The sequence below is a fragment of the Melozone crissalis genome, unplaced genomic scaffold, assembly GCF_028551555.1.
Source record: "Melozone crissalis strain CALT ecotype California unplaced genomic scaffold, PUWL_Pcris_2 ptg000018l_1, whole genome shotgun sequence".
Taxonomy (NCBI): Eukaryota; Metazoa; Chordata; class Aves; order Passeriformes; family Passerellidae; genus Melozone; species Melozone crissalis.
In genome coordinates, this window is record NW_026535796.1 from 19,520,039 (window position 1) to 19,542,949 (window position 22,911).

The following is a 22,911-nucleotide window of genomic DNA, read 5'->3' on the forward strand; positions in this document are numbered from 1 at the left end:
GACATTTGTTTCTACAAGCTCCCACCTCAGATGTCAGAGATTTTTGCTAATATGCTTGAAGGTGAACACAAATAGTGTAACACATGTACTGCAAAAAATCCCCATAACACAATTGAGCAAAGAACAACCAACCTTCCTACAATAATAGAAAGATTCTCAACTATCAGAATCTAACTTTGCCATTAGCAGAATAAATCACATGTAAATAACTATCTTACTTAATATTTTGAAAACTATATATATATAACATATAGTTTAAAAGGTGGTAGACAGTAAGAGGAGTTTTAGAGACCTGAGATGTTAAATTTGTTAAATTTAACTAAGCTGTACAGATACAAGCAGATTTCCACTAAAGTAGTATTTTTAGCATACCTGGTTGCTTAAAGTATTTTGTCGTGAAAAAGGTCATCTTGAAGGTGAAGGTGTTGGCAGCTCAGAGACAGAGCTACTTAATATTTCATCTTTGTCTTTTGAAAAAGTAGTACAAGGGATAGGATTTTAAATAGAGATGAACCATTCTCCAGTCTACTGAGGGAGAGTCTTATTTTCAAATCTGCAGCCATGAGTTTATATTGAGGCTGGCTGGAGGCTTGGCTGCAGAACTGTGTGGTTGCAGCTGGTTACCAGAGTGTTGTGAAGACTGTAGAAAGCAGAGTTGGGTTTGATATCTAATCACTACTGAAACCTGTAGGCCCCTTAGCTTGGCAACAACTGGGAAAAGAAAATAATCCAAATACAGGATTTGACTCATGAAGAGCAGGAGTAAAAATGTTGTTCTGTGACTGTAGAGTGGAACATAAAAACGTGGTTTTGGTTCTTTGAAACTGGAGCTTTGGTTGCAAATAGAATGTGGGCATAATATTGAAGTTAGGAAAAGCCTTTCATTCCAGTCTGCTCTAAAACGTGACGCCGCAGAAAAGCGTTGTATTAAATGTTTGAACACACGTGTTAAGATTTCGAGCTAAATGGTTTGTAGTAATGTGGGATGAATCACGGTGAGACGGGGGTGTTTCTCGAGAGTTTTCTGAATGGGTATGTACTCCTCTTCACACTCTTCAATGCATCCACCCGTCAGCTTGAAGTGCAAAATTATCGCTGCTAAAAAAAAATTGTAAAAAAAATTGCGGATGACAAAAACCTGGCAGAATGACTGACGGCCGCCTTTCGGAGCACGCACGATGCTCGATGAGCTCACCAGGTGCTATAGGGCCGGCGGACCGGGACCTCACGGCCGGTGGTGCGCGGCGGGTGCTCAGCGCGGCCGCCCTTGCGGCGCGGCCCCTTTAAATCCCCCTGGAGGTCACCGGAGGACTCGCCCCGGGCCAGTCCCGCTCGCGCCGCCCGAGCCAATCTCTTCCCTCTGCCCTGCCCGGGGCCAATCAGAGCGGGCCGCCTTGGAGGCGGGAGGCCAGTCCTGTGATTGACGGCGCCGCTGGCCAATCATCGCCAAAACCGGAGGGCTGATGCACGGGCACGGCACCCAATAGGCTCGCGGTCGAGTGGGCGGGCCCGGGCGCAGCGAGCCCCCGCCGGGAGGCCGGGGGAAGGAGGGGAAGATGGCGGAGTGAGGGGCGGAGGAGGCGGAGGGGCCGGGCCGGCCGCGGCCCCGCGGCCTCGGCCGCGCTCAGGTGAGTGCGGCGGGAGCGGCGGCTGCGTCCAGCCCGAAGCCTGGTGCCGGATCCCTGACTGGGCTGGGACCGAGCGCCCGCACACCCGCCTCCCCGTCCCGCCCCGTGATTGGGCTGGGCCCGGGCTCGGGCTCGTTCCCGCGGCGCCGGGCCGGAGCAGTGGGAGCGGCCGGGCGCCGTCGCCGCGCCCGCCGCGAGCGGGGAGCGGGCCGGTGGCCGTGTGGGGACGGACGGCAGCCGGAATCGGGCCGGTCCCACCCGCTCGCTGCCCTGGAAAGTCTGAGCAACTTCGGCGCTGGGGACGAGGGCGGCCGGCAGCTCCGGCCCGGGCTGCAGCAGACGGCCGAGGGGAGAGCCTGCTCCTGCACGGCGGTGCCCCGCAGCCCACTGGGCACAGCTGTGGCCGGCAGCGACCTGGGGAAGGGAAACCGAAATTATCATCTGAAATGAGGCTTCGCGTGTCTGCTACGAGCATAGCGCCGAATACAGCTACGCTGCTGTTATCGTTCTTATTCATGCGATGTGTGGGCTGGATGAATTCTGCTGATCTGAATGGTTATATCCTTTTATGATGTCTGTAGTGCTGACACAGGAGTGCACAAAAGGGATGGCTTCCTAATTGTTTGACAAAACCGGAAGGTACAAAAATCTGCCCTGCAAAACAAGTTCTATGGAAATCGGAGAGATTATAGTGGAATTTGATTTAGCCCTATGCATTCTTGTTGATAATAAGGTAAAAAGAATTTAAGGCACCATGAAACACGTGAAACTGTTTTCAGTTAGTACTAAGTGCAGTAACTGTTTTCAGATAGTGCTAAATGCACTATCTTTTCCTTCCAAGTTAGTACCGTGCAGGCCAGGTATGCCCCGAATTCTTCAAAATTGTCCGTGGAATTTTGTGCTAGAGAATGGTATTTATTTTAAATCTGAAGAAAAAAAAAATGGGGGGATCAACAGTTCTTACTGAAAGCAAAAGAATTAATGTCACTGGCATGAGATTCCTTGTGTTCTGTGTTTGACAGCAGTTCTTGAGTTCATCCTGGAATTGTGATTGCATTTTCAATCTGCATGGCAGGTAAAAGAAACAAGTTGAAGTGGTTAAATGAGAAGCATAGCTTTAGATTTTGTGGAGACATGGTGTGTTACCACAGATGACCTAATAATGAAGTAGTTATTTGTAACTGGTGAAATAACTCAAAAGAAATATAAGCGTGTCTTATAATTAGTTCTGAAAGCAGTAGCTACTTACGAGAAAAATTTCTTAAGGAACATTTTACAGATTTTTGTGTGCAACATTACTCATGTAGTAACAGTAATAGCAGCTTAGGAGCAACATAACATTAAGACACAGTATGCTGCCACTGATGAATATTTCTACTTATACATGTCTGTGTATGAACTTTTTAAATATGTCAGAAGATTTGTCTTTGGCATACTACATATAAAGATAATTCTGTTTTATATTATCATTAGAAGAATAATAAGCAATCAGCTTACTTTTGTGTGAAGTTGTATACTACTTTAGCAGTAAGAAATTCATATGGATTAGTATTTATTCTTAATTGCTTTCAATGCACAAAGCTGTGAGAAGTAGTATCTTAAAAATAATATCAAAATTTCCTGTTGCTCTGGTATATGTCAAATCAATATGCATTGGTTTACAATCTTGCCCACAGTGGTGAGTCTGCAGTGTGAAAATTTGCATGAGCAGGCTATGCATCTCATGGTTGTCACTTCTTATTCAGGGGTGTCAAAAGTCATGGGCCAGCCAAGGCTAAAAAGTCCTGACCAAGTTTGTGAAGAGTCTGGAGTATCACTTGAACACCTCCCACATTCATTCTTAAAAACTAAAAAAGGAGCAGTGTTTGAAACCAGTCCTGACATGCCAGAGTTTATGTGATTGTGAGATGCAAAACCTGCACAGTCTTTAGGGGATTAAAAAAATGAAGAGGATTTTTCCAAAATAGAATGTGGAAGAAGGGTTGTTTCTTTGCCTGAGCAGTGTTCCTAGGGCACGTTCCTACAGTGTGGGTATCATGGAATTGAAAGCTCATCTTTAAGCAGTTTTCTCTGCTGTGGTACGAAGTACTGGTAAAATACTGTGCCAACAATAAGTAGATGTGCATTGGAAACCTGGTAAAAGAGGAAAGGGGTTTTATTTAAAAATACAGAGTGAAACAAAAAATTAAGGTGGTGTGTGTGTGGTGCCTGAGATGTCTCTACAGCAGCCAAGCACCATGCCATGGATCCAGCAGACTGGCAGTCTCTGTTGGCAGGGGACAAAAGTTGACAGGTCCTTACTGTCTCCTGGCCTCTTCCTAGGCTGGCAATCACTCCAGGCTTCAGATGTGCCTTTGTGAACTCTTTTGGAGGGAACATTGCCCTGTGTCTCTGATTGTCCTGGCTCTGGGTTATCGGTGTTGTCTCCAGATCTGGGTGTGTTCTGAAGTGGCAGGGGGTGTGACTGCCAGCCTGGGTGCTGCTTGTAAGAGCCCGATCCTGCCCAGTGTTACATTTGGTGCCTCCACACTCAGGCTCCCCTGTTCTTTCTCCAGTCTTACACTTTCTTTTACAAGTTCTCACCTTTGCCTTGGAGCTCTGATTTAGATGCTTAGTTCAAAGTTACCTAGAAAGCAAAAAGAGCATGAAGGCAGCTAATTTTTTGCAGGACTGTAAGCTACTTTCTATTGTATTTGTGTTTGTAATTTCAGTGCTTGTCGTCGTTCAGTCTCCAGGTTAAATTTGGCAGTTTTTAAGCCATAGGGAAAACCACAGTAGACTCGTGGGGGCTGGTTTTGCTTTCTGTATCTCCGTAGGTCTCCATTATGCTTCCCATTTTTTGTCTGTTGGTCTTTCTATATAAACCTGCTTCTAGATCTTTCCTTCCTTGCTTCCTCATACTTCTCAGGCTCTAGGCAAGAGAAGTGGAATCATCTTCTGAGTCTTTTTAGTTCTGCTCATCTCCTGGAGGATTTGTGTCTGTATAAGAGTCAAAGATAGTATTTTGGAAAGCCAGATCTGATGGATCACAGTTTTTATTGTACCTTAAAACAGAGCATGGAGGGTGGAGTGGAAGTTGGTTGCATAACTGTATACTATTATATTAATATAGTCTCCAATTCCAGTGTGCTGATAATGTCAGAACACCAACTTTGGTGGTTTTTTTTTTTTTTGCCATACTGATGGATTGGTAATACAGTATGTTAATATATATGAGAAGACAAATATTGCAGTTTTGCTGGTAAATTTATGAGATAGTACTTAATCTCTTTTTGGCTTTGGAATTCCTGAAATTACCGAACTTCTTCAATACAGGCACCTCTCTGAATGTGAGATTTAAAGTTCATGGAAACTAATCTTTAGTTATGGTAGAGAAAAAAAATGGGCAATAGGTCAAGACTTAATGAAAATAATACATTCTGAATTTTTAACAAAGAAGGAGTCATGTAGGCAGTGTTGAGCTTTCACAGTTATTTCTTGCTCCACATCAATTGATTGTGTGTTCAGTACAGTATGAAACAAGAAAAATGGCTTTTTTTTTTCTTTGTAATGTCCACTAGCTTTTATCTGAAGAGTTGATAGTTTCACTATCAGTCTCAGTGCCTGCTCATTTTCAATAACCTTGATATATATCCACTTGCATTTGCAAGTTCTGTTGGACTGCTGTGAACTCTGTGCTCACATAATTGATGAAAGTCAGGTAGAGAGTGTATCAAGCAGAGTAGTTAAAAACTGGGGCATTCAAAGTCAGTGAACTTTTTAAAATTAAAAAAGTAGGTTAAAGCTAACTGAATTTCAGTGTTGGATGAACCAGTCCTTTGCTTGAGTTGCTTTAAATGTCACCAGCTGCTTTCTTTTTTAATAAGACTTACTTTAGTGCTTAGTTTAGTTAATTCACAGTCTTATTGAAAGAAGTCCCAGCTTTTCAAAGATTGGATTGGTTTCTATTATGTGGTTTCTATTATGACAAGGCAATTTGGGATTATTACCAATTATTTACCAATGCTGGTAACTGTTCCTTTTCAAGTTAATTCTTTTGTGAAGCATATGCTGTTGGTTCCTTAATGTCTCAAAAATCACATAGTGCTTGGCTGGTTCTTGAGGGAAAATTTGAGTAGGAAGGGCCTGAACTAACAACATGGGAAGGAAGTAACTACCCTGAAATAGGGATTGTCTCATGGCTGGGGATTTTCTGAAGGTCCCGGTGCCTGGTGCTTGTAGAAATGCTGTGTTGTGCAGGAGTGTGGCAGCTAATAACTCTGCTAAGGAATTTTGAATGATTCAGGTTCTGTGTGATGAGATAGTTCTGCTTATAGCAATCCATTATTCTTCCAGTTAGGTTGTCAGCTCAGCATCCTCACTACAGTGGTTTGTTATTAACGTGAAAGAGTTTCTTGCCATACTGGAGACTGAATATGTGTCCATCTCACTTCCCATAAAAATGAAATGTGTGCCTCCAATTATTTAAAGTTTGTGTGTCTTGGCTCTTCCACAGTCTAATTCTCTTGATTTAAACTAAAAGAGGGGGTATATCTGATAATTTGAAATATAACATCAGCATGTTTTGTGTAGGAAGTCTAAAAATGTTACCTGGTTCATGGAAGGTACAGCTAATCTTTTGTGTATTATGCAGATAATCATGTATTATCTGAGCTGCTTCCTAGATGCAAATTTAATTTTGTTTGTTAATCTCTTTCTTTCTCAGCTCACGGAAGAGGATGTGGAATGATCAAAAATAATGGTGAGTACCCTTGGGAGGTTATTTAGGTACTAAATGTAAGGAACTAAACCAAGTTTGTCAGCTGATTTAGTTCCCTTTTCCCTGACCGAAGAAATCTGTCATTGAGATTTAAATTTTGTGTAGTGTGCTTTCAGAGAAATGGAATGTTGCCACAGTGTCAGATTTCAGCTTGGGCTTCACCTTAAAGAAACATTGATTTGACTATTATATGTTCTAACAAGAATAAATGCCTTGAAAGTTATAAAATCCCTGTCCTGTGGTGTCATTTGCTCTGCTAAAACAAATTATGTTAACTTGTAATAGTTTTCTTAAAAGTGTTATTTGTTAAATTATAGGATTGGAAGTATGATAAAATAACCAAATGTAAATTATCAAATAGGAAAAAAGTACATTCAGAATTTTTGAGATTACAATAAACTTCTGTAGTTTTATTTTTTCCCAGTGAATAAAATAAAGATATTTTGGTAGTTAAGGTGTGCAACAAAGGGCTATATTCTGTTCTCAGCTCTGTCACAAACCTTTGGCATGTTTTATTGCAGCTCTCCAGGTCTGTTTCTCCACATCTTCATAAGAATAAGATTTTCCCAACAGTCGATGGTCAGCCCAATGATCAGCTGAAATATTTGAGTGACTCAAGAGAGATATTGATAGTGACATGTACTATATTGCCATTTTCATGGTCTACTCACTGCTTCTAACATAGGAGCTGAAAATTGTCACTGGAAGACTATTTCTGGACTTCATCAACGGAATGGTTAAGGTAATTAAAATAAGAAATAGAGACAGGGAAAAGAAAGGAAGAGATTAGTTATTCTCATGTTCTTGTATAAGAGAAAGATTTTTTTTTTCCCCTTTTTTCCCCCTCTATTTTGCATCTCTTATTTTAGCACAAGAGAATGTTAATAAACATTCTGGCAATAGCGATGCAGGAGTGGAGCCATGTTAGCTTCTAACTTAATGCAAAAATATCAGTGTTAACAGCTGCTGCAGCTGGGTAGTGCCAGGTGAGTATCACTGATGGAAGGCCAGGAGATCTGTGAAAAGATGAGTTCCTGAAATATGGCTATGCTGTGAATAAGTGGGGAGAAATGAGTAAAAGTAAGAAGCTAATGTATGTGATCTTAAAACTGTTGTAAGTGCTCTTTTCCTCTCTGGCACTGACAGTTTCATAATTAGTTGGATGGCAGTTAATGATGTCTCCTTGAGCTGCAACCTGCTAGAGCAGAGCACATACACTCTGTGCCATGTGCACTCTGCTGCTGCCTCTTCGTTGTCATCTCTGTGTTGCAGACACGGCTGAAGCCCCACAGCTGATTAACAGTGGTGTATTTTTAGCTGCATCGCTTCTAAGTGTGTAGTTCAGCATTTCTGAAGTGTTTCCTTAGCCAGCTTATGGCCATCTAAAGTTAGATACAGAATTTTACAGACCAAGGGACTGTTGCAGTTTGTGAAACCAGGTAATTTTATCCATTAGAGTCAGGCTTTTAAAGTAGTGAACTGGTGGGCATTTTAACGTTGAATGTATTTTATTCTGATTACTAAACTACCTTCCTTGTTTTTTTAATTTGGAATTCCAGATCCTCTCTTAAGAAGGTGGTCCTCTTACTTGGTCAAAGGCTATAAAATGTGGATATTTCTCTTCTAGCAAGCAAAACTCGTTCTTCATTTCCATGGAGCTGAATGAACAAAGATCTGTCCACTTCTGCTTGAATCATCTCACCAAACATTTGATTCACCAGATGACTTCCCCCACAGAAGTAGCCCACTGTTTTATCAAAACTCAGAAGCAGAGTAACAAAAATCAGCATTTGTTTTCCGGAAAAAATGTCTTCTGTGCCAGCTCTTCATACAGCTTTCTGCATTCTGTTTTAAAATGAAAAATACTTTGTAATCAGATGCAAGTGGAAGCTGGTGTTTTTCACTGGTATTTCCTTCTTAATTTTAGGACAGTTAAATACTTCTCTGTGTCAAATTGGAATGAATTCCTAGCAGATAAAGCGTCTGCATGCATTGCTGTGTCAGACTGACCTGATATATATGACAAGTTGCAGGAGGAAAACCAGAATGTTTTCTGCAAGAAACTTACCAAACAACTAGGGGTATCTCATACAGGTATTTTCTAGTCCAGGTCCCAGGCTTGACTTTGTAGATAGGTGTCAACTCACATAAAGCAGCTAATGCACAAGAACAAATACAGAATCACCTTGTCTATACTGTGTATCCCAAGCTGTGATCAAAATGTATATTTGCATGTGTGAACCTCTGTAAGTGCGGGATATGAAGAGCTTTCACCTGAAGAAGAAATTACTCTGCATCATTTCATTTTTAGCAAAGAAAAAGGAAGCTTTGAAGGCCTCTGGGGTAACATCATAGTGACTAGGTTTGCATTTAATCATTACCTTCCTCAGGCTTTTAATGAATCCTTAGCATCAAAAGGAACAAGACCATTCTACAGGAGAAGAGATGGGCAGAACATCTTTCTTTATTATAGAAATTAACTTTTGATGGGATGGAAGAGACCAGAGCTGTAAAGTTGCAGTTTATCTACCTGGCTTCCTCGACACAACTTCAGCTTTTCCTACTGCTGATGAAATCTTGTTTTTTGATTCTTTCATGACTGAGAGGACCTTTATGTTTCCTCCATCTAGGTAGAAATAGGCCCAGGAAAATGGAATGTTAGCCACGTAAGAGGGGTGAGTTGAGAGCAGAAATACTTAGTACAGTCCTTTTTCTGGCTCTTCTTATTCCTTCCTAAACTAAGGCACAATCTGGTTGTTCTCATGTTTACACAAGATTCTTTGTCTATGTAATTTGTGATTATATAGGATATTTTCTGTCATTCTGAAATGGGAGCATATATTGTTTACATGCTCCCTGCTATGGGATTATCTATAACAAGTAAGATTTTTTTCAAAAACCTACCAGAACTGGGATATGTATTATATTCCACCTCAAATCTGAAACTCTTTAGTGCACCTTATTCCAAGCTTGTGATTTAGAAATGTGGCTTGCTAGCTTAAAGTACGGGAGATACTAAAATGGCTGGGGAAGTGTTCTAGATTTCTTGTTCTGTTTTTCCTTTTAGAAAACTGCTGGAGAGAGCCAGACAGCCTGAAAATGGCTGAAAAAGCAAACAATTGAAATCCTTCTTAAATCTTGGTGATTGATTGCCAGGGCAGCATTCTAGTATCAGAAATGTGGTGACATTTTATGGGGCCAAGTTCCATAGCAGAGTGAGGACAAGCGATGATGTTGATTCTAATCCTCCAAGTAATGTCTGTGTTTAGACTTGTTTTGTAACAGTAGGATTTAGTGACAGCTTCACCCATTTTGTGTTTCCATGAAGCAAAGAGCAGACACGTGGGCAGGACGCAGTGTATCAAAGTAATGCCAACTTTAATGATCAGAGAGGTGCTCTAAAATTGTGTGCAACATTGTGGTGAGCTGTGTGATAAGAACTAACATTGACCCCTTGATGAGGCGACCACCAGCTTGGCCTGACTTTGCTGAATGTGGTCTGAACTTTCTGGCATTGGAGGCAAATAGAAAAGCACACTTTGTTTTAGGGCCTCCTTATGTTGGAGCCAATAGGATTTAATGGAGATGTCTGTAGAAGCAGGATCCATCTCTAAGTGGTGGAAAATACTGTCAATATCATAGGATTACAGTGGTTGGGAAGTATGTGGTATAAGAAATGTCTGATTTAGATCTGGGAATTTTCTTCCTTCTGCCCATACTTACCCTTCTGATGTTAGAGATAGCAGTTGTTTCTTGCATAGCTTGATGACAAAATATTTGGGGGACAGGAAGGTATTTTTTTTTCTGTGGACATGTACAAAAATTGCAAATTTGCCTGATTAGAGAGCTGATAATCTAAGCTCCTTAATATTTTGTAACCTGGCATTATAACAAAAAGTAGAATTACTGATTTTTTTCTTAACTCCTATTCATGACAGTGTAGCAGCATTAGTTTTCGCGTTTAATTTTAGAACATCAGGATTTTATTAGGTTAAGGATCTGTGACTTTCACAGAAATAATACTCCTATGGTGCATGCCCAGAAGACCCCCATTGCTGTACCTTCCTGGCCAGCACCTTTAAAGAGCTGCTGTGTATGGAAATGCTGCTTCATCTGACTCACTTTTCCTTGCTCCGCTTTTTCTTTATGTTGGTTGGAAATCTTCCCATGTGAAAGATTACAAAAACAAGGGGCATGTGCAATAGCTCATATATATATATATATACATATATATATTTTAATACTTGTGGACAAAATGATGTTACAAGTTGTTTGAAAACAACAAAATCACCAATGTCTTCCATTTTGAGATGTGTATAGTTCCATAAGCATTAGTGCTTTGTAGCAAACTGTAGTGCCATGTTAGGACCAGTGCATGAGCCTAGTAGTATTTTTACAATTTCTGAGTGACAAATTTATTAGTAAACAGTGATGATAATGTAATTAACACTAGAAAGGATACAATAGGAATGTCACAAACATGGTCTAAACATGCAGTATCCTCCCTTTGACAATGGCAATGCTATCCTTAGAAATGGAACTCATTCACTTAATGGGCTTCATAGAATCATAGTTGACTTTTTGATATTTGTCTGTCTGTCCAACTACAGTAGTAAGCTAGTGTATGCAAGTATCCATAATTCTCATCCCTATCAGTCTGATTCTTTTCTTTAAATCTTTGTTGGTGTTTTCTTCCATTTTCAATTTTATTGAACCATCTATTACCCATCCTGTGATATACTCAAAAAGTATGAATATGCTAAAGAGTTTGTGTGCATTCTGTACACATCTCTTACCTTCAGATAATTAACAATGTCTGTTAAGTAATCTTGTCTTTTTTTCAGATCTGACTCTATGATTATAGCTAGCAAAACATTATCCTCATTGTGTGATAAGTTAATAGTTGCAAAATGTGATGTGCTAATTATGCGTAGAAGACTTTTCTCCATTATTGCAGGAATGGGGAACCTTTTTTGGCTGAAATCCTATTGAATATTAAAATAACTTTGGTGGATCCTGCATTTACATACATCTTAATAAGAGAGAATGCGTTAAGGTCCAAGGCTGTTGGAAAACGGTGTTGTAGGCTGTATCTCTGCAGCAGGCTGTCTCTAGCCAATGAATCAGAGATTCCCCACCCCTGTATTATTGAGAATTCAGTATCTTGTATTTTAGGTAACATCCAGTTTTGCTTTCCAGCTCTAAGCTCAATTTTAATGATTTCTGTCTCTCCCTCTGCTTTTTTCAGAAGGAAAGTTTAGACCGGGGAAGTAAAATTGGCTTAGCACTCAATGGGCAGCTTAGACTGGTCGAATAGGAGACTGGCATGATTCTTGAGATGTGCATTGCTCTGTGGATGGCATCCTCTGATTTCCTAGGAATAAGTCTTTTATTTGATGCCAGTGCTGCTCTTCACCCATTTCTCTCTTTCAGCTTAGAGAGGATACTGCATCTTTTTTTCCTGAGACCTGCCTGTAAATGGCCATTAGGGGGAGGGAGGGAATGGGTAGCTTGGTTTTGTAATTTTGGTACGATATATCTTTAAAGTAATTAATCAAAAAGCATGTACTTCCGTGCAATGACAGTAATCCAGGCAGAGTTAATGTATGTAACAGGGAAAAAAAAACCCCAACAAAACCAACCAAACAACCCTCTGCATCTAACAAATTTCTGAGAAAATTGGACAGGTGGGCCATTTACAGCAGAGCTCTGGGGGACCTGTGCTAAGAGTCAGGTTCAGTTCTAAATGGACGTAGCTGTACCATTGAATAAAGTAGTTTAGTGCTTGGGAGAATCAATTGAAAAATACCTCTGAAACTGGAATGCAAAATAGCACAGTATGTAGGGGGAAGAATCCCTGATGCAAACAAAGCCATAAGATGATTTAATAAGAAAATAGAACTTTAGTAGCAATAACTGTTTTGCATGTGATAGTAAATAACTTGCATTAGCAAGACTGTACAGTAGAGTAAGTGGGTAATAACCAAATAAGTTTGTGGCGCTCTGTGCTGCAGGGAGTTGTGTGAAGAGTCTTCCTGAGAAGAAGGGTGAATTCTTCTTATGTTCCTCTCATTGGAGGGAATTTGGCACTTGAATACTAAGTTAATGAACGTGATATATATATTAAAAAAAGAAAAATTAGCTTTGCCACATGTCTGAAGCACTGTCAGTGAGTGCTGGGGGAAGGGCCGACAGTTCTCTTTGGAAGGATAGCTGAAGTTTCCCTGTAATTTTTTTCTTTCTCTGTAGCCTAGCACTTGCTCTATTTCTCTGAGAAATGAAACTTTTCCAAGTACTGTACTGTGAAGAGAACCTGATTCTAAAGTTAGAAGCTTTTGTGGTGGGAAGTACTTTTTATTTTCTTCGTTTATAAAGACCAATCTGAGGTAGTCTTTAAATAAAAAAAAAACACAAAACAAAACATTAGAGAGCACTTGACACTCAAAACATTTGTGCATGCCAAGCACAACTGTAGAATTCTAAAGATGTTACAGCAGAAAATAATTTCAGCTTTGCTAAACACTGCTTCAGACCATAATTGATTTCAGCTGATGCCTGAAGTTTTGCAGAGGAAAGTACTGTGAAGCCTCTGGTAACACAAAAGGTTATTGATCTTCACCTGTAGATCTGCATCCAGAAAATTACTTGCTATCAAAGGGTTGCATAAAAGAGCCACAGGAGTTCTAAACTGTTCCTAGTTGACACTTTTTAGTGTAGATGCCTCATCTATGGACACAGTGTGGCCCAACATACAGTAGTGTATTCTGAACAGAATTAGGTTTAGATCAATCTGACTGCATTTCTTCTGGAAAGCTGAAGTAATTTAGACTGTAAGCTTCCAGCTTAGTGGAAGCTTCTTGTGTTTTTAAAGCATGGGGGTGAAGCACTTTGGCTCTTCATCAATTGACAATGGAACTGTGAGGGCTGTGAGCATTTTTGCAGTATAAAGTAACAGGATAAGCATGAGAATGTCTAAATTAAGTGTTGGCTAATGTGTAATAAGCTTATGAAAAGTAATTGATCTGAAAGATTGTAATCAACTTAAATTCCAACTATTGATTTTTTGATAAAATTGGAAGCTGGCCATAGGGGACCTTCATTTGATTGCTCTCTGATTACATTAGAGAAATTACGTGGTCTGTGATCAGCAAGTACATTTACATAATAATGAAATTATAATTGTAACAAAGTCACATTCATACTTCTGAAGTATGAGCTTTGTGGCTGAACAGAATTCTTCGAGGGTATATCCACTCAGAACAGGGGGGAGGAAATAAAGACTGATGTAGCCAGGCAAGCTATCTACATACACTTCCCAGTTCAGGCTTTTAATAATGATTTGAATTCTGTGGGCTGCTAGACTAGGCATTACTATTCACACCAACAAAAGGAGTCCCTTTGGCTTTCAGCTCTTGTACTATGGCATGACTTTTGCTTCAACCTTGATTTAACAGCTTCTAAACCTAAGTGGAAGTGTCAGGTTCTACCACTCTTGGGTTGTGGTATATCAAAAGGTATAATGATCAGTATGGACATGCCTCCTTTAGCAGTACTAAACCCAGATGATACAAATATATTCTGTTTGTATATCCAGTAGTGCTGCTGCAGAAGGTCTAGCCAGTACTTGTGTTGGGAACCTTCTTATACCTTCTGAAACTGAGGGTATTTGTCAAATTTATGAGAAAAAAGGAAGTCTTGCAAAGACTTCTTGATAGCAAGTGGGAAAAAATTGTACTGAGCTTGAGGATACTGACACTTTACATGAGGATTACAATGTCAAGAACTGGCAGTCTGGTTTTTTGTGGGGGGCAGAAAAGGAAAAAATGCTGAAGGTAGAACTATTTTAGATGTATAATGAATCTTAGAAATTACTGCTTCTTGCATCCTTAGGAAACTGGCTGGTCTTCCTCCAAAACTAATAATCCTGCTTGCTGATCAGGTACAGAGCTGCAGAATGACAGTTCAAGTTAGATTCCACTGGATTTCTTTCATGGAATGATCCAACATTTTGTCCCTGTAGCACTTTGACTGGCATACAAAAGCCAACAGTTGAATCAGGGTGTCTTGTTCAACAGTGCAGACACTAACCATGGATTCTGAAGTCTGTTCCCTTTCAGTCTCTACACTTCCTCCTGCGTTTTAGAGAAAGTGTCAGTATTCATGATGTCAGCAGAGTGTGTTTCTGTCTCTGAGCCTATGTACCAGGTTATAATATAGATAAACTCCCAAGACTTTTACCCCATCTAAAGTTAAAGATAGAAGTAACTTTCTGTTCAGTGTGTCCTATGTAAATCCTGTCTGCTTCTCTCCACTTCCCCTCCAAATGAGTGTGTTTGCAGGTCGAATGAAAGGCAGGTAGTTTGTAATGCCTTAGGCATGAAGAACTGCATGGAGAAACTGAAGGAAAGCGGCACAGGCCCACAAACAAATCTTAGAGCTAGTGTTCTAATTATGCATGATTCAAAATGTCTAGTGTAGTGTAGTTATTACCAGTAAACTGAGATATGCATTTATACATAATGAAGCAATAGGAATTAATATACCAATAGCTTGAACTTCCTGCTTTGATTCTCAAATTTTGGGTTTTTTTTAGAGAATGTGCTGCCTCTGTAGGGAAGGGGGCAGAATGTATAGATAGGGACAGAAGCATGGCACCAAAAGTGTAAATCAGGAACCGGGATCAGCAGAACTCACCTCTGTAACCTCTAGTCTGGTTCATCTCACTGTCCTGAGCATGTAGAAAGCAGGGCATGAACTAAGCATGTTTAGAGGCGAGATGAGGTTTCTCACCTGCTGCAGCTGTAGCAAGGAAAAGGGTGCAGAGTTTCTTACATGGTGCAGGGGAGCTACTGGTGGGAAGGAAAAAAGCCAAACCCACAAAAAAATCACCCCAAAACCCAAGGCGACAAACGAGTAACAGAAACCACAGACTCAAATTGAGTGTAGTATTTGCCAGACAGCAGTAAGTAATAGCTTGAGTGTGGTGAGAGAAATTATTTGGAGAATACTGAAATTAATAAGCACAGTAGATATTTTTCAGGTGTTGAATAGCTTTTTAAGAGACAGTATTTTCAGGTAACTCTAGCCACATAGGCAGCTGTACTGAAGCATACTGGTACCAGCCAGCAATAATGGCATCTGCAGGAATGAACCTGAAAATACTGGTAATCTTGTATATTTTTTGAGTTCTTTAAAGAGATTTTTAAAAACAGAAAATTAGATTTGGTCACTGAAGGTCTTTATCTTCTGCAACAGAGGTTGCAATTGTCTTTTTTTCCTTATTTCGCTTACTAGATAAAAGGGAATTTGGGTGCCATCTTTCTGTAAACTCTTAGTGTGTTCTCTGTAATTCAAGTCTCTTAGTGGATAATGCAATTTCTGCGGTTTTAAAATAAGAGAATGTGTGGTATAGCCTACATCACTAATACTTTTCCAAGTTTAAACTTGTAATTAAATATGTAGAATACTGGCTTGTAATTGCAGAGTTCCATTCTTGTAGCTTAGCTTAATTTTGTAAGTGGGCTTAACTTGTGCAGAACACTTCTCCATGTACAGAGGCTCAGTCCTCTCTCTTAAGTAGAAAGTGTCTTGGAGGAAAAAAAGGTGTGTCAAGTTAACTCCTGTTCATACTTCATAGCCAACCATTCATAAAGCACTGTGTTTTGGGTATGGAATGGGAATTGTGGTTTTACCCATGAATGCTCTTTTTAAATATGTAAGGATTGCCAAATGAAGATACAAATTTTATAAAAGAAGATAACTATTACATGGTATCACAAGTTAGACTGAATGAAAGTCTTTGAGCCAACTCCTTCAAGAAACAAGAAAATTTCTAACACAAAGTTAGCCCAGTGGTTAACCATGGTCATTCATAATTCTTTAGAACACTATGCATGGTTTTAAAGTCTGTTAAATATTGTGATGAGTAAGCCATTGTATCCTTTGTATTTCCCTTCAGTATAACCTGGGGAATAAGCTACTTCAGGATATCAGTGAAGTTATTTTCCTTTTGAAAAACATAACAGCAAAGGAGAAGTATTAGGTGTAAATTCCTAAAAATTACCTTAGTACTTAATAGGCTAAAGAATACTTATATTGAATTTCTGATAGCATTCTTGCATGGATTAGTGGAGGAAATTATTGGTGTGACTACAAACTATGTACTCCCATTGCACATGTTTTACATGGTAACAGTGAAAGAATGTCTCCCTGCAAATTCTGATTTTTTCCAAAAGGCAGCTTGCTTTTATATCTATGCATCTTTGAGGATTTCAAGATAAGATTTTATTCTTTTGACACTGTAAAGAGGAACTGTTTAAAAATGAACCTGGAAACTCTGCACCTGTATACAAACTTTTTTAGCAATAAAGCAGCACAGGCTGAGAATGCACTAAAACTGGATGTGTCATCTGTTCAGAAGACAAATTAACCAAATTACTGTACATTCCACTCCACTTCTGAGGTGTACTTGCTGTAGCTCTGTCAAAACTTAACAACTTGAGCTGAATTCTTACATGCTGGATATCTGCTTTGGGGCCAGCTGTCCCAGCAGACTTCTGACTTAAATAGCAGCTAAACAAAAATTGTTATTCCACTTCAGTCCCTTTAAGGGTTATTTTAGAGGGTAGCAGAAATTCTGCTTCTTTTATTGATTGCTTAAAAGTAACAAGGCCCCTCAGAAGACTGTTTTATGGATGTATTGTTTATTGTTTTGGGGACTACACTTCAAAAAATTTCTTCTGTGGTTGATGGAGGTCTTCCCAGTTTCAAAGATTACAGAAATGCAGTTTAAAATTTACCAGCTATTCTTCAGCACATACTTATTTTTATTTAAATCCATGATAGGTAATATAATTTGTGGAACCAATACTTTAATGCTTTATAACAAATGAGGACCCAAGTGAGATAAAGTGATGGGTTTTTTCTGCAAAATAATCAAAGGAAAAGAAGTAGGCTTAGTACTCACATAATATTGGCAGTGATTCGGACTATATGAATTTCTGAGTTTCAGCTTTTATTTAAGAAGTTCCTTCTTCACAACTTTAAATATAGTACAAACATGTAACTGACAGTTTTTAGGGATCAGCACTAATGAAGCAAAACAATTTAGCATTATTCATAATACAGACATAAAATAGCAAGAACCAGTCTCAATGCAGAAACTAGAATGAAAGGGCAAAAGCAAACAGTCCCATTATCAATCACATTTCTTATACTCATCCAACAACAACACAAGCACTAAGGAAGTATTACAAAGGTGGTACCAGAGTTTGTGAGAGTCCCTGCTCTCCTTGCAGAACTACTGTTGATACTCCATGGTTTTGCTTACGACAATCAACTGAGTCCATAAGAACTCCCAAACAGAAAGCAGCACAGTGAGCATTAGTAGTAGCCTAAGTGCCAGTTGCCCACCTAAAACCTCTGAGGTGCCTTACAGTGAGTTTTGTACCCTCTGCTCCAAGCAGTTATTTTACAAATAACACAAAACACAGAACTGGCAGCAGCAGCAACGAGGTCTGCAACCTGCTGGTCATATACATGTTAGGAGAATGCAATTTGCATCACTGGAATTAAGTTGATCAAGAAAATAGAATTCTCTCTAGACTACTACAGACAACTGCTAAACTTTCCATAAAATTCACTATTCCTTTGGAGAAAAAATTAGCCCTTTAGGCAGGGAAGGGGAGAGGAAAAGGGACCTTAATCTTCCAAAAAACAAGAAGAAGGGATATTCTGTCCCAGTAACAAAGGGTAAGTAGTGCTTTCTTATCTGTAAAATTATTTTCTAAATATTTGGAAATAAGCAGAACCAATTTTCAACAGAGAGATGCCAATGAGCCACGAGTAGGTATTTTTTATGAAACATCCTAACTGGCCACTTGAAGGCAACAGGCAGTCCTAACTTCAGGCAGTGCTTCCAGGATTGTGCAGAAGGCTGTTCCTTGGTTTCATAGTTAACATTCCAGAAAGGAACCCTCAAATCTGTTCAAGGCAGTTGCTCACAGCCTTAGCTGGCAAAATTTGACTCAGTCCTGTTCCTGGGGCTGCACTTCAGCAGACTTGGCAGGCACATGGGTTGCCCTTTACCTGAAATTCAATACCTTGTGTTCTGCCTCCGTGGTGCCGTCCTGACTTATGCTCTAAGAATATTGCAGCATCTGTGACGTGCTTGTCTGCTGCTTTTGCAGGCAACACACACAAGCAAGTCTCAAAACTCTTCAGGAGTCCATATAGCAGTGGCTCACCCATCAGATGTAGCTAATGAGCCACTTGACCAAAATCTAGCTGCCATTAACAAGGCTGCCATTAACAATGGGTCTGTATTGAAATACAGGACAAGAGCTTTAGGTTTTTAACAATGTTCAGTTTGTAATGGTGGCTCTTCAATAGCATCACCTTGTTAAATATGTTTTGCATAGCTCCAGAAACCTGACTTCAGTATTTCAAAGGCTGGTTTTCCCCCTGAAGTCCTTAGAAAAACCAAAGTCAGATTTACACAGCCTCAGAGAGTAACATGCTGCATGGGTGAGCTATTCAGTCTCCCAAGCATAACTTTAGTATGTCAGACTCTCAGGTATTCCTGAAGGGATGCACTTCATCATCAGTTCTTTCCACACACAGATGAAGTGACAGATCAATACTCAGACCTGGTCTGGTGCATTATTTCTTTGTAATGACCAAACTCAGCAGAGATGGAGAAACAACTCCAGCAGTTCTTGAAAATGGGTATTAGTTGGTATTAACTCCTGCATATCCTGGTAGTAGGTCATCTGGATCTGTTGAAGAGTTTTGCCATTCTGTTACATAATTATTTTGTTGCATAATTATTTTATCCAGCTTCCTTGTCAATAATTCTACACGAGTACTTAACTCCACAAGCTTTTCTTTCATCTAGGAGAAAAGAGAAGAGTATTAAAATCAGCAAAAAAAGTCCTAACACTGGATCTTTCAATAACCTGCACCCCACTTAAAATGGCTAAAGAGCAGCTCACTTTCAAGGTGGGAAAATATAGAGGAGCTCGATCTCTATACTGCATGTTTAGTACTGACAAAAACAGCACCCAGATCAGAAGGCTGCACTAAAAACTGGAGATGGATCAATGTGTACCAGAATCAGCCCTTCCAGGAACATAGTGGAAGATGAAGATGGAGTTGTTGCAGTTTTACTATGATGAACCTGATCTTTCCTACTTAACTCAAGTTTTCACACAGACAGAGACTTTCTTTGACAGTATGTGGACAAACTGTTTCATCATTAGCTTAGGAATACATGTGGACATTATGTCTCAAAAAGCAAAGGCCAGATGCTTGAGCTTGTTCTAGTCAACAAGGGAACTCTCTACAGTCACGTAACTTGTGTTTGCAATGAAGTGCTGTCATATTTTTACTTCAGCATGTATTATTACTAAATCATGTCTCAACTTCAGAAGTTTTATCTAGATAAGATTTTTTTATCTTAGCCTCACTTGACCTGTGAAAACACTCTGATCTTATAGAAACTGGAAGATGACTTGGAAGAGGACAAAACTTAGAAATGTAAAAGGCCCATTACAAGAGAAACTAAAACCTAAACTCAACCCCCCAAAAAGTAATGAACAAATTATCACATAAATACTGGATATTCTGGCTGTCTCCAACACACAATAACTTTATTTGATCTAAGGCACAGGCAATTAACTAACATAACCACTAGTCAGGTTACAGATAAGAACATCCACTTTGAACACCAAAACAGGAGGGAGGTCCTAGAATTCTCTCTGAAACTACAAATACTGCCATGGTGTTTTGATCTTACACAGACATAAAAATATGACTTTAAAAATCCCTTCCAAAAAAAAAAAATCTATTTTTAAATTCTTCAACAATGACAACACAAGTCATAATACTTAGGCCAAGTCTGCATAAATGACTTTAGGGTTTTTTTTCTTTGCAAGGTATAGAGATAAAAAGATAACAAACTTTTGCCAAAATTTAGCTAGAATTTGGTATGTTCTGCACTTTAGAGTTCTTAGAAAATGTTTCACGTCTCATGCATTGAGTCAGCTATTGTCAAATAAGGCAGCATTTTCTCAATCTTAGGCACTAAAAACCCCCACATTTGTGTCAATGGTTTTGAATTAATGTCCAAAATTACCAGCATTTTAAAAGTATTTTCTTACATTCTGCATGCGTTTCTTTAAGGTCACTGCTGGAAAATTCACCTTAGAAGCTTCCATAATCATTTGATTTTTTAAGAAGTAACTGGAAAACAAAAGGGGAAAGAAAAAAAACCACAAGAAAAACAGTTAAAAACCTATAGTTGCACTATTTAGACAGATGATTTAAGATGGTTTTAAAGCAGATACAAATTTGCTGCCAAAAGCAGTAATTATGAAAATACTCAAAACACAACAATGGTTTTATTTTGGAATCAAGATCCTCTCATCACCTGCTGTAAGTAATTTACAGCTGCTATAGTCAAGTCCTCAACCTATCATGGAATCACTTTGATACCTTAGGTTAGCTAAATGAATCTGGAACTGAAGAGATTTCAGCATTGCACACAAGTAAATATGAAATCTTACATTACACAAGGACACTCAAGAGGTGTAAGGCAAATCAAAGGGATTCACATCAACACAGTTTAGACATCAAGAATATTAAAATCCTACACCAGTGTGCTCAGACAAAAGTCAAACCACTTTTGTTAGCTGTGGGCCAGTTGTACAGTAACTTAGTGAAGTAACCTGTGAAGTCACTGACCATAAGAATGCAGTGTACTCACCACATGATGCTGTCCTTGAAGAAACAGAACAAGTCCCGAAGATGTGCCAGCTCACTGCCAGAAGAATAAAGAATGAAGCCCACGGCCAAGCCACAGGACCGACAGAATAATAAATAATAAGCACTAAAAGGAGAAAGGGAAATGTTTTTAAAAAGAAGCTTTTGAAACCACAGATGCTGTATATTTGTCAGAGGACATCAAATCTTCAGTTCCCTTGGGGCAAAATCCAAGGCATAATAATGCCTCCTCCTCAAAAAAGTAATATGTACAAAACCAACATGACCATAAGAAACTGGGCATGTTGTGAAAGAAGTAATCTATCTAATAAGTGAAGTTGCTATTAAGGAAGAAAATGCACATCTTATTATCACAGAACGGTTTAGAGTATTCTACTCAACATGATTTAAGTAATAAAGCAATGCATGTGCTAGTTGTAAATTCTTTCTAATGAAATAGATTCTTACTCCATGCAGAGGGAGGGGTAAGGAAAAGTAAAAAAAAGAGCAAGTCTTATATTGAAAAAGTTCCCAGTCCTGACAGTTTGTAAAATAGCCTTTAAAAATCATTTAAACAAGCTATTGGTTCTGTAAGCCCCTAGATGACATTTCACTTTCTTCCCGTTAGACTGAGTTACCAAACCTTGCAAGAATAAGGCAGCGCAAGTTTTTTATTTTCAGTATTAAGAAAAACCAACCAGCCAATAGCCACCCCTCCCCCCAAGACCAAACCAACCAAAACCCCACCAAACCAAACAAAACGCAGAGATGTTTTAAGTAAGAGACCTTTTAGGGAAGGGAACAAAGGGACCTACAAGTTAAGCTGTCTTCTACTGCTTTGCTCGAATGTTTCTCTCTACCTACAGAGGTTATAGCAGCAAAACTCTTGGATTTCAAGTGAAAACTACATCCCTACAAAAGGTTTCTCCATCCGAAGTGTGGAACAGGCACAGAAGTCACTTGGGAGTTTGCCGAGCCCCTCAGAGCCCCCGCGCACAAGCCGGAGGAGCTCCCGGCCGTGCCGGAGCCCGGCTTTGCCCGCACGATTTACCGCGGCTGCCGCTCAGGGCAGGCCCGGGGCCGGAACTACGGGAGTACGCACCTTCCCAGGAGGGCTCCCTCCAGGCCGACCAGCAACGAGTCCTCCCAGGTCACATCGCTGGTGACTTCTGAGGAGAAAGAGAGAGACGCGCTGCAGCCGAGAGCCCCCGGACCAGCCCCCGCCCGGTCTCCGCTGCCCGCCCGACGCCCGCGCAGGGCAGCGGCGCGCCCGCAACACCCGCCGGCCCGACGAGGCACTGACTGAAGCAGATGAGGACGCGAAGCCCCGGCGGCTCCTGCCCACACAGCTGCAGCGAGTCCCCCAGCACCGTCCAGCAGCCACGGCAGTGGAACACGGCGCACTCCTCCGGCAGCGGACCCTGCCGCCGCGGCGGCGATGCCGGCACCGCGGCCGGCGGCAAGGAAGGCGACGGCGGCAGGGGCAACAGGGGCGGCGACGGCGGCGGCGGCGGCGGGGGCGGGGATGGCGGCGGCGAGGATGGCGGCGGCGAGGCCCAAGCGGCAGCGGCCGGGGGGGGCGCCCGCTCCAGCACGATGGCCCCGATGGGCTGCGGGTCCTGGAACAGCTGTCGCAGCTGCTGCCGCACCGCCATCTCCTCCCGCCAAGCGTTCGGGGCGCGGGGCCCGCCCCCCGAGTATCGCGATTGGAGGGTGGTTCGCAAATCTGCATTGCCACTGGTCAGTAGGCGTGTCAATCCTGGC

General features: G+C 40.6%; 1 protein-coding gene and 1 long non-coding RNA gene across 3 annotated transcripts; one reads left to right on the top strand and one right to left on the bottom strand.

The window, feature by feature from the left end:
• Nucleotides 1-1,537: 1,537 nt before the first annotated feature.
• Nucleotides 1,538-8,739, top strand: LOC128936416 (uncharacterized). 2 transcript variants are annotated; one of them, XR_008482988.1, is made up of 4 exons: nt 1,538-1,628; nt 6,334-6,369; nt 6,909-7,129; nt 7,947-8,739. It is a non-coding gene; the product is annotated as an uncharacterized LOC128936416 (long non-coding RNA). The 2 variants fall into 2 exon arrangements; XR_008482989.1 differs by lacking the exon at nt 1,538-1,628 and adding an exon at nt 2,001-2,267.
• A 9,996-nt stretch (nt 8,740-18,735) lies between these two features.
• On the bottom strand, nt 18,736-22,802 carry OIP5 (Opa interacting protein 5). Its single transcript, XM_054276123.1, has 5 exons — nt 22,451-22,802; nt 22,250-22,316; nt 21,152-21,274; nt 20,547-20,628; nt 18,736-19,278 (listed from the first exon to the last, which is right to left on the bottom strand). The coding sequence occupies exons 1-5, from the start codon at nt 22,800-22,802 to the stop codon at nt 19,117-19,119; spliced, it is 786 nt and encodes a 261-aa protein (XP_054132098.1). The 3' UTR covers nt 18,736-19,116.
• Nucleotides 22,803-22,911: the final 109 nt, after the last annotated feature.